Source organism: Limulus polyphemus, unplaced genomic scaffold, assembly GCF_000517525.1.
Source record: "Limulus polyphemus unplaced genomic scaffold, Limulus_polyphemus-2.1.2 Scaffold269, whole genome shotgun sequence".
NCBI lineage: Eukaryota > Metazoa > Arthropoda > Merostomata > Xiphosura > Limulidae > Limulus > Limulus polyphemus.
In genome coordinates this window covers 713,038-725,498 of record NW_013665879.1, presented here as the reverse complement: position 1 = coordinate 725,498, position 12,461 = coordinate 713,038, and the positions used below count along the sequence as shown (strand labels likewise).

Genomic DNA, 12,461 nt, shown 5'->3' with positions numbered 1-12,461 from the left:
AAAACTAATACCGGTAAGCATACGCCATCAACAGGCAGTTACTATGTAGGTAAAAACTATATAAACAGTTAATATATAGGTAAACATATCAAAGAAACAGGAAAACCAGTATAGATAAGCTTACTGCACTGAAACAAACAGTCACTGTATAGATAAACATATCATATGGACAGGAAAACCAGTATGGGTAAGCTTACTGCACTGAAACAAACAGTCACGAAATAGGTAAACATTATATAAATACAGGAAAACCGGTATAGGTAAGATTACTGTACTGAAACAGTCACTATATAGGTAAACATATTATATAGTCATAGAAAACCAGTATAGGTAAGCATATTGCACAGAAACTGTCACAATATAGGGAAACATATTACACAAACACAGAAAAGCTAATATAGGTAAACATACTACACATACAGGCAGTCATTACGTTTGTAAATATATTACAATGACAAAAGAAAAACCAATGTAAGTAATCACACTGAAGTCTGACTTTCAGTGCTGATATATTTTAGTTGTAAGTGACGCCATTTCTGAACCTTCAGAAGAACTAGATACATAAAACTGAAGAGAGTGGGATCCAGAAGAAGGAAATCTGCTGAATAATAACACCTACAAGTATCATCCAGTTCTGAACCGTGGTCTCAAATGATGCTAATTTGGCCTTTTTGTGTGCTTAGAGTAATGTAACGTGTTCAGAAATTAAACGAAAAACAATTTAATTTAAAAGTATTGCGGTTATGAAAACTACATTTCTCTCCTGATCACATTTACAGGGAACTTTTCCCTGTAATACATTTGTCTTTGGATGGGTTTCTCTCCTGATCACATTTACAGGGAAAAGTTCCCTGTAATACATTTGTCTTTGGATGGGTTTCTCTCCTGATCACATTTACAGGGAAAAGTTCCCTGTAATACATTTGTCTTTGGATGGGTAGCTTAGAAACCATTCGAGTTGTATTGACAAAGATTGGTTGTTGTAAAGTAATGTTAAATTTCACACACACTTTTAACGTTGTAGCCTTTTATTTTCTTCTCACTAGTCGCGTTGATTCTCGTCTGTCACGATATTTCAACTTAGTTTTTTTGACCACCGTTATGCTTGCCTGATGTGGTTTTATTTTTCGATATACTTGCTGACATCACTTTTCAAACAGTTCCTCTGGTTGCATTCATTATTCTTTTTAGTTTAACATTTTTAGAACCTTTCTCTCAAACGGACAATAATATGCTATTCGTATACAAATTCAATGATATACAAAGCATAATTCAATGCGCAGTCAAATAACTCAAGTTATCACATGGCTACGTTTTCCCCTCTTAGGAACACCAAAATTTGGAGTTAAAAATATTAGGAGATGTTATCATTATTTTAACCAGCTCCTATATAATTTACAAATACTTTATTTTTCTATTTGATACCTTAAGTATCTTTAAAATGTTCATTACCACAAATGTAATTTTTTGAATGTTTGATCTTCACAAATGTACGATCAATCCGGATTAGGCGTTAAATCATAAAGTTAGGAGAGAAACATTCTTTCTTTGTCTTAAATTATTGTTTCTTTTAGTTAGTTTTAAAACTGACAAAGTTTCCTACATTTCAAAATAAAAGCCATCATTGTTTCATCAAAAGTTTTAGTTATATAAAAATATCGTTCATAATATAGGACTGAAGTATATAGAGACAGCGACAAGTCTCCGGATTTACAAGGCTAGAATCAGGGGTTCGATTCCACTCAGTCGACACAGCAGATAGCCTGATGTGACTTTGCTATAGAACACACAAACACACGTGGTAGAACGATTGTTTATATGATAAAAACTTCAAATATTTTAGCAAAAAAACATTTATTGTTTACTATTTAAGTTAAAACAACATATCTATTTAATATAGCTGGCAATGTTGGTCTAGTGTTTAGTCTGCCAGTACTGTGAGTTATAGGGTTCATGTCTCGTTGATTTAAAAACACACTTCGTACTTTAGGGCCAGGAGTGCGTCATAAGAGTGAAGGTCAAATCCAACTAAAGTATCCGAAGAGTTGGTGGTGGATATGAGCCTATCTGGACTTTATAGTCTATCAGTTAAAAACTGGGAATGGATATGGTCAGATAGCTCTTGGGGAAACAACAAACAAAAGTTATTATATCACGTAAATGAACAACGAGGTTTTGTATGTTTACTTCGGATATTTGCGCAAAGCTGCACAAGAGATATTTGATAAACTGATCAGCTAATCAACAGAAACCACCGCTAACTTCTCGGCTTCTGTAGTGGGATCTGACTTTTACAGTGCATTTCTGGTCCTAAAGGGATTTTGTGGCAACGGGATGCGAACCCTGAATCCTCAAATTCAAGACATACTAACTACTAGGCCATGCCTGGTCTGAACAAAGTTAACTCGTTTAGCTCGACATTATATAATATCTTAAACGATATATAATTACATACGTGTGTATAATTTTATAAGTATAAACTGTTTTCATTAGATACTTATTACTGTGTTAACAATTGGTATGTAACACAAACTAATCTAATAACAGCAACTTATCATAGAAAGCTATTTAATTTTACAAGAACATTTAAATATTAATCAGCACTGGTTATGTAAGGAGAATCGCTCAATGCCTTGGATTGCCACCTATCCTAAACAAAAACAAAGTCACGGACAATTTTAAAATCAAAGTTTATCTTATATCTTTCACAGTCATTGTTTTTAAATAGAATAATCGTATGATGTCAAAACTCTGTGACACAATCTAAAACAAAATATTACTTTTGTATTTGCTAAAGCTAGAAAGGTATTGAGAAAGTAAAATATGCATTGCAATTAATCCTAACTTTTTCAGAACCGAGATCCTACTTACTTCCATATTGTTACATAAAACTTATTACAGTTAATATTGAAGTAATACAACATAATGTGTAGATAGTTTTCTCTATAGGAGTATAAAGGGTATTTACTTGTGTGAAAATTGAACAATGTGCTTGTTATTGGCTCTGTTATTTTGTCAATAATTTTCTCCGTCTTTGAGAACTCTTAGGCAAATAATTGATTGTAAAACGTATTTATCCTCAGTTGCGAACAATGTGACTTCATGCTTTTGTCTTAATATTTATCCTCAGTTGCGAACAATGTGACTTCATGCTTTTACAACATTTTTCTTGACACAAACAATGACTCAGTAAACAGGTGCTATATTTATCTCCATATACCACTTTATTGAAATTGTGTTTTGTGACTACCCAACATAATTCTAGTAAGATAGCTCAACAATTATACTAGGTCATAAAAAGAGAAGAAAAAGAAATTAAGAGACGTGTTAATCATCAAAAGGCAGTTATTTTTGGAATAAACACCAGTTGTATTCTTTAAAAGAGCACTTTATGATACGAAAACTATTTTAGTTCTGTTAGTTTTTTTTTCTTTTTACATTTGTGAGTAATATTTTTGGGGCTATATATGTATATAGTTATTATATGTACGTATACGATATATGTTGTTATTTCTAAGGGTTGTATTGAAAATATTAATGGGGAATTTTCTAAGTTGTCCAAATAACACGATTGCTCTTCAACAGGATCACTATTTGAGTTAATACCTGAATAAATATTATGAGTAGAAATTATTGAGTTTAACCCATTTGGACCTACGTTCGTAAATGTAGACAAAACTAAAGAAAATAGTTACAAGTGTTCTTAACATGGTGAAACAATAGTCGCATTATTATGTGAAAATAAACAAACGTAAGATATCAATTTCAATATCAAATTCGTATTGCATCAAACGTAAGGTATCCATTTTAATATCAAGTTCATATTGCAACAAACGTAAGGTATCCATTTTAATATCAAATTCGTATTGCAACAAACATAAGGTATCCATTTCAATATCAAATTCGTATTGCAACAAACGTAAGGTATCAATTTTAATATCAAGTTCATATTGGAACAAACGTAAGGTATCCATTTCAATATCAAATTCGTATTGCAACAAACGTAAGGTATCCATTTCAATATCAAATTCGTATTGCAACAAACGTAAGGTATCAATTTTAATATCAAGTTCATATTGGAACAAACGTAAGGTATCCATTTCAATATCAAGTTCATATTGGAACAAACGTAAGGTATCCATTTCAATATGAAGTTCATATTGCAACAAACGTAAGGTATCCATTTTAATATCAAATTCGCATTGTCTTCTGTTAAACAAGTGGGCAGGTTCTATTATGGATATGTGTTTATTCTTCAGATCGCATTTTATCTTTGTTTATATTTAAATTTATGTCGAGGCAATTTTGGGCAACCTACGTGATTTCTATTTCACTAACATACAGGGGTTGAATTGTTGTCGATTTCATAAAAGTGTCAATCATCTGACAACACTCGTCTTCACAAAAGCCTTTCCATTTCAAAAGGCTCCGTCGTAAAGTTATGATGTCCAAAGAATACCCTTTCTCTGCTAGTTACCTGTAATGCGTCTAGTGTATGAGAACGATGATTTTCAAGCTCGCGTTTCAACAGTCCGATTGCGCAGATATCCATAGACGCTGCGTTCGGCGACTTGACTGGTATGCCTTCATATGGAATAGTATGAATATTCGTTTCATTCTTCAACTGCTTGAGGTATGCGACGGTTAAACTGGGGGTATGACTGGAAGTCTTATCTTGGTGAATCCATAACGTGTTGACCTCATTTCCAGACGAATATCCTTTTTGATTATGTTGCATTCTGTTATCTGGGGCACGTGGAAAGCTTATGCTATTAACCTTTGTGTCCCTGGTTATCATCTGTTAGAAGACATCGTACTTTACTTAGAACAGCTGGGATACGACTTGTTGCAAGTCTCTTTCTGGATAGCCCTGGTACCCCAATTTGATTCTTACGATATTCCTTCGTTTTACAGTGTTATGAATCACAATGATATCCCAGTCTTAGAAAGTCTAAATCATCGATCTGAACACATCTTTGTGATATGAATGTATTACTATTTTGCGTCAGAAAAGACTGTTACAAACTTTTCCCAAAAGACAGATTTTCGGTGGCACCACAGTACTCATGAACACTCAAGGTCACATGAACATGAAACGAGGTCACAATGTAATTTTGTTATACACCATTCCACCGCGACTTTTTTCGGCTGTGCTGATTTGCATATTCAAAATATTTTTGATATAATTTACTCAACCTTATATTTTGATAGATTAGAAATTCTGCGCATGATGTCTTCGGACTACATCTCAAGTCTCATTGGTTTGATTAATCTTGTGATATATCATAGTAGTCTGTATTCTGTACACATAATAAACATTAGCAAAAGGTATAATACATAGTACTTCTGGAACCCTGAGAATTTGGCAAGTTTATTTGTGGTCCAAGGTTTCTTCGGTCTCGGAGTTATTGGCTATGTACTAAGCTATAAAGAAGTAATCAATGAAGGTTAAATGCTAATTTAAATTACATCTCTTGCTGGAAGTTCATCTTCTAGAGCCTAAAGAATATTTGATAATGAGAAGACACTGTTGGATAAATTGTAAATAGTGCCGATTTTTCTCAGTCCAGGGTTTGTATTTTTTGAAACTGACTGATATGGTTCAGTACAATGTTTACACGTCTTTTTTTTATGGTATTAAAACTGCAAGATATATTGTTTGAGTAGAAAATGTTCAGGAATAATTCAAAAACGTCTAAATGGTTTAAACCGGCGTTTGTTTGTGACTATGTATTTTACAACAATTGTTAAGGTTTAAAAGGTGTTTGTTTGTAAATATGTATTTTAGAACGATTGGTATGGTTTAAAGAGGTGTTTGTTTGTAAATATGTATTTTAGAACGATTGTTATGGCTTAAACAGATCTTTGTTTGTAACTATGTGTTTTACAACGACTGTTATGGCTTAAACAGATCTTTGTTTGTAACTATGTGTTTTACAAGACTGTTATGGTTTAAAGAGGTGTTTGTTTGTAAATATGTATTTTACAATAATTTTTATAGTTTAAACAGGTGTTTGCTTGTAAATATGAATGTTTTCCTTCGAGTATAAACGACCCATGAAAGAATATTTGTCATAGCATATCAAGTCTTCTTCAATCATCGTGACAATAGCAGCCCAAAAGATGGCGCTGGATGCTGTTGTCTATCTGTCTTCTCTTTTAATATATCAGTTAAAAATTAGGAACGGCTAGAGCAGATAGTCATTGAGTAGTTTTGTGAGAATATTCGAAAATAAACAAACAAAGAAAAGCTTCAAACATTAAACCAGTGTGAATTTATGTAATATATTTGCTTGTTTGATTAGAATAGATGAACAAATACGTGTGTGAAAGCACATGTAAAAATCTGTAAACACATGTGGTCACGATAATAAAAGGATTTGCCGGTGGATAAATTTATCTACAACCATATGCTATTTTCTTTAGATCAAGAAGTTCGTTTCATTTGTTATTTTTTATAGTTTTATAACACAGTTTTACATAATGTTTTTCAGTATTATCTAATATTTATTGAATTATAATTTTTTTCAACTGCAAACATAAAGTTGAAACCTCTTAAAATATGCTTATATTTGCAGCTTCAGATATAACTGTGCTCTGTGTTTAATAACAAAAAGTAATGGATTAGGGCCATCCCAGGTTTTTTTAAATTGTTTCAGAATTGCTCCTTTAAATATATATGGTTTCTCAACAAACTTTTTATTTTATTAAGAATATTTTTTAAAAGTCTCATTCCTTTAACTTAGTGAAATATGAAACCTTAGTGGTTAACCCATAAAAAATGAATCAAGGAATCTGGTTTTAATTTCATTTTTCATCTCTTAAAATGTTTTAAATAAGAGTCCAAAGTTCTGAAAACTAATTGAAATGTCTCGTCTAGCTTTACTGACACAATGTATATATTTCTTATTACCCTTGAAACGTCAAATCCTTTTGCAAATTAAAAAACAAAAGTGGTTTTACTAAAAGAAAAATTCTGGTCTTGATATCACGCGTTTCTCACAAAAAAGAAGCATTATTTTTCTCAAAAAATTAAAGTTTATTTTTCTGTCATCCTAAGATACAAAACGGTCGGCTTTTTCTTCTTTCTTAGTGTATGTAATTTGATAAAAAAACAACAACAACAGAAACTAAACTGTCTATACTAGTTCATATCTTTAAACCTTCTGTATGGATAAGAAGTTTCTTTTGGGAAGAATATAGTGTATTTTTTAATCCTGTAAGTGCTACAACTCACCAACCTGAAAGCTATTTTTTATTTTACATTGCGAAGAAAACTGTTTTATGTTTGATATAAGAAGTGTTAGGCTTAATATTTCTAGGTAAAAATCATAATTACAATAACTAACTTAAAAGTTTTGAAAACATGAGAAAACCTTCTGTTAACTATATATCTGTATGAAAGAGAGATAGTGAATTTCTGTAAGATGTAATTAAACGTAATACAACAGAAATCTATTTGCTATGAAAGAAATAGTTCCTAATAACATAAGATCTATACCACAGACAAAAAGTTAAGAATATACGGCTTTACGATACAGAAAAACGATGTGTAAAGTGAATGCTCAATTCATACATATAACACGAAACCAAATTAATAATTGAAAATAGTATAGAAATCATAGGTCGCGCATAAAAACTCAACTTTTGGAAAGTTAATATTGCAAGTAACCAAAAAAACTTCAGAAGGGATAATTGTGTGGCTGCTTGGAAATAGTGACTCATCAAGTAGAAGTTCGTTAAATGTAACCCTCTCTTATAAGTTTCTTATTTATTTCTTAATTCATCTTAAATTCTATTTCACTTATTGTTATGTTTTGAGTGCACAGATCGCCTGTAGGTATGTAACAAAATACAATATATTGTGTGATAAGTATTGATAGATACACAGACCCCACAAGCAACAAATGCATATCAATCAACGGTTCTTGTTTCAGTTGTATTAAACATTTCAATGGTTAAAAGAATAAATATAATTTTATAAAAGATTAAACGTGTAAGAAACTCCTGCAATGTTAAAACAATTGATATGATCTAACATTGTGTTGATTTATATCAGATATCTAATTTTCAGTAAAAAAATTTACTTCAGTTAAACATGCTGCGATACAAAACATAGCTATTACTTAGGTGCATCAGGGCTAGCGTCATTAATGGTATATATACATTGATTTTTCTTTATCATGAAAATAAACTATACCGTTTAAAATTTCGACTATTAGTTGTTTTGGTGAGTTTCTTAAAATTTGTATATAGATACATTTTTTTCCATTTTAAAGACGTTATTTAAAACCAAAAACACTTCAAAAAATTCACTATTTTGTACAACTTTTAGCGTTTTGTTTATTAGAATTAGGTCAAAATGGCGGATATGCTAATTAAACTGTAAGCTGTGTATACTTACAGACATGAGGGAATCGTTCAACAAAAAAGGGGGAAAATCCTCAAGTGTGTTTTTGTTATTTCCTAATAAAAAGTTGGAAAACAAGTCAGAAGTGCACGAAATTAAACCATGCTACACTCATAACGAGTTGATGTTTCAGATCTGACTGGGTAGGCTTCAGTGCTGTTGGTAAAAACCATTTGACAGTTCGGATTAACTGAAGCGGTGGTGGCTGGAAGCTGCTGTGATTCAAACATGTCTCGAACGCAGAAGTTACCGTTGACGGTTGAAAAGGCTTCTGTTAAGAACGGTTGGCTAGCGGAGACATTAGGTTCAGGTATTGGGGAAAAGGTATAGTATGGACTAGAAGTTGACGACTGTCGTTTCGAGGACCCGAATGATTCTTGAGTGGGCATTTCGGTCAGTAAACCGTTGCTGTCACCAAAACAACGACTGACTGTTTGATTGCACAGTTCACTCTTACTTGCTGATTTCTTGAAAATTGGAAGCTGACTGGCGTTTTCGGTATGGTACACTCCTCGAGCTGCTGCCCTGCTATGGTTCATAACCATTGGAGAATCACTATAGACAGGATACCCATCCAGTTCGTCACATGAATATATGGCCTTACGACAATAAGGCGGCACTACGCTTTCATCATGTACTGCTGAACTCATTACCCACGGGAAATAATTCACCGACTCTCTAGGTGACATCAAGGTGCTCCCAGAAACGTTACCAACACATGAAGAATCCAAAAACTCTTCCGATATGGTATTGCTAAATAACACTGAATTATGTGAGGAAGAACTGTGTTTTGTTCCAAACTTACAGTTTCTTAATATTTGCTGCATACAAGAAGAAATCCCACATTCTTCTAAGGTTTCGTATTTGGGAAACTTCTTGAATATTTTTTCATTGTCTTGTGCAGAGAGAGATGGAGAAGTGAGTAGATCTCTCGTCTTTGATGTTTTAAACATTACAACTTCTTCACCGCCATAGTTCTTATTGCTGAAGTTCACAGTTTCCTTTATTCTGGATGGAATGTTAGTCTCATGTGATTGATCATCCTCTTTTCTTCCTTCAGACTCCTTCATAGGTCCTTCAGTATATTCCTTTTCTAGAGAGACATTCTTTTTCTTGAACCTTCGACGTCTTCGAAGATAGCTGCCGTTGTCAAACATGTCCACACTATCCGGATCCAGAGTCCAATAACTTCCTTTTCCTGGCTTCTTGTTGTCTCGAGGAACCTTGAGGAAACACTCATTTAAACTCAAGTTATGCCTAATGCTGTTTTGCCAGCCTTGCTTGTTTTCGCGGTAAAAAGGAAACCGTTCCATTATAAACTGATAGATTCCATTCAATGTTGTCTTTTTTTCCGGAGAGTTATGAATTGCCATGGTAATAAGAGCAATGTAGGAGTAAGGTGGTTTGACCATGTCTTTAGCTGAGAAATGAGGTGGCAGGGGCGGGCTGTAAGTAGATTGACGAATCACGGGATTTGAACAGTGATCAGTTTGCTGACTGAAACAAGAATAGAGGATATCAATGTTCGAATCCATTACAGAATTCATTGCTCTAGTCGAGTATCCATCGTATTCGAAACACTTCTGTTTCTCTCCGTATAAAGGGTGCATGCTTGTAGCTCCTTTTTAACAAGTAATTAAAACAAGCACTCTGCAGTCAGTGTCTCGAGGTCGTATCTAACTCTGGCTGACAGCTTTCCACGGGCTCTCGTGCTGTTTGCCGCCACGATTATGTTTTGTGGCGCTTGTCTGTCTTGTATGTAAAACCCGTAATTCAGATAAAAACAAAATCTGGTGCAAGATCGCGCTGAGATGACAAACACTAATTCATTGATGAAGTTTACATTGACACAGATTGGCGCTCGGCCTTTGGCCCGCTGAAATGGTTAGAAGAGAGAACTCATGATACAGACGAACGGTTCAATAAGATGTGGAGCCCGGCGGCCGCAACGTCATGGCTTCATCCGGCAAGTTGTTGATATTGCTGGGCTTCAACCAAGTGGCACCATGTCTCTCCTCCTCTTTCCGCCCCCACTTACCAAACAGCCAATTGTAGGGAAGTCAGAGAGCTGTGTGTTCTTACACAGTGAAAAAGAGGCATAAAGCATTGGAAAATTTTACCCTGACTCTATGTACAACACGTGAAATGACTGGAGTCTCACAATAATATAAAAAGCTCGCAAGGTTAGACTGAGTGTGCTGACGAGTATTAATTCATTGGAGAATGAAAAACAGTTATCCTAACATAATGATTAAACTGCATTAAGGATTTTCACATGAGACGAGATTAAGTGATAAACTCACAAGAAGAGACTTTCATCAATAATAATCTTGACAGCTTAAAAACCGGAGACCGGAAAGTGAAATTGAGAAGTAACTGAACGTAACTCGATAATACTCCCGATTTAGCGGACAGAGAAATATTGCATTGACGAAACTAGCTCTCCTTTATATAAATAATTGTTTTCTCGGGGTAATAATTTTTGTATGATAATCATTGAACAATTGAAACTATCCAGGTACCATAAGATAATGTTGGCTACGTCTTGTAAAACAATTTAAACTATTAAAACCACCCTGTAATCACAAACATTGAAACTATGGCTACTATGAGACAGTTTTAATTTATATGGTTAAAAAAACTAGCAAAAAACAAACGCATAAGAGAAAAGACCGACTAAGAACCCAATTTTTCACTAAACCTAAAAAAGGTGAATTTTATCAGACGCACAATCACATAAAAACGGCAACAAGAACTTAGGGGTCTTGCTGTTACAAAGATTTTGTTCTGAACTTTTGTTTCATCGTTGTTAGTTGATTGAGAGTGTATCAACATGTGCTAAATCTATCTGTTTCCTTTAATACAGGTTTTCATTGTATTGAATATAAATTCAAATTGGTTTTTGGCAGTTTTGTTTCTCATATTATTTTACTTTCCTACTTTATTATTAATTTCAAAAAAGTATTTATAGATTTCCTTGTTTAAGATAAATGCTTAATTTCTTTCATTCGACGGCTTTTCGGGTAATCAATAAATATCCACTCACATTCTGTAATAATATTCTTCGTTAAACACGGCTTTGCCTCAAAAAGCTTCGATTTTAAAATGCCTTTTCATCAGCTGAATACACCTTTCAACTAAGTCTTTCAAAGAATTGCCTGTAAGATATTTGTTTGTTTGTTTGTTTTTGAATTTCGCGCAAAGCTTCACGAGGGCTATCTGCGCTAGCCGTCCCTAATTTAGCAGTGTAAGACTAGAGGGAAGGCAGCCAGTCATCACCACCCACCGCCAACTCTTGGGCTACTCTTTTACCAACAAATAGTGGGATTGACCGTCACATAATAACGCCCCCACGGCTGAAAGGGCTAGCATGTTTCGTGTGACGGGGATTCGAACCCGCGACCCACAGAAGGCGAGTCGAGCTCCCTAACCACCTGGCCATGCCGGGCCGCCTGTAAGATAATTGAAAATATTGCGATAGTTTTTTTTTCTTTTTTCAAGTTTATTTTGTTTGTAATTAAGCACAAAGCTACACAATGAGCTATCTGTGCTCTGCCCACCACGGGTATTGAAACACGGTTTCTATCGTAGTGAGTCCGCAGACATACCGTTATACCACTGGTACGTGTAGTTGAATATGATTTGATTAAATAAGGCTTACTTTAAACATTTAAATATATATATATATATATATAAGGTAGTCTGAAGTCTCTCAGTTAAAATTATCCACTGACGTCTATAAAAGTGTTATCTTGAACAGATAAAAAAAGGAAGTTATAAAACGCTAAAATTATACAATTTCTTCCAAGTTTGAAAACGTGAGGAAGGTGTGTCGAAATTTGGCAAGCTTTTAGTAAACATTATAAGTCTTTTGTACAGAAAAAATCAGAATTTCTAATAAAGTATTTTTGCTAAACATTACTGATTCAATAAAGGAAGATGAGTATTGAGTAGTACATGTTGTCTTCACTTCTTTTATCAAAAACATTACATGTAAAGTAACATAACAAATTAACTATAACAAAACAGAATAACAGATATTAACTTTTTT

At 33.7% G+C, this 12,461-nt stretch overlaps 1 protein-coding gene across 1 annotated transcript; it reads right to left on the bottom strand.

Moving 5' to 3' along the window:
- Window positions 1-7,051: 7,051 nt before the first annotated feature.
- On the bottom strand, window positions 7,052-10,309 carry LOC106456899 (forkhead box C1-B-like). The gene has a single exon (XM_013916270.2). It carries the CDS (start codon window positions 10,018-10,020, stop codon window positions 8,506-8,508), a length of 1,515 nt encoding a protein of 504 aa, XP_013771724.1. The 5' UTR covers window positions 10,021-10,309; the 3' UTR covers window positions 7,052-8,505.
- Between the last annotated feature and the right edge of the window lie 2,152 nt (window positions 10,310-12,461).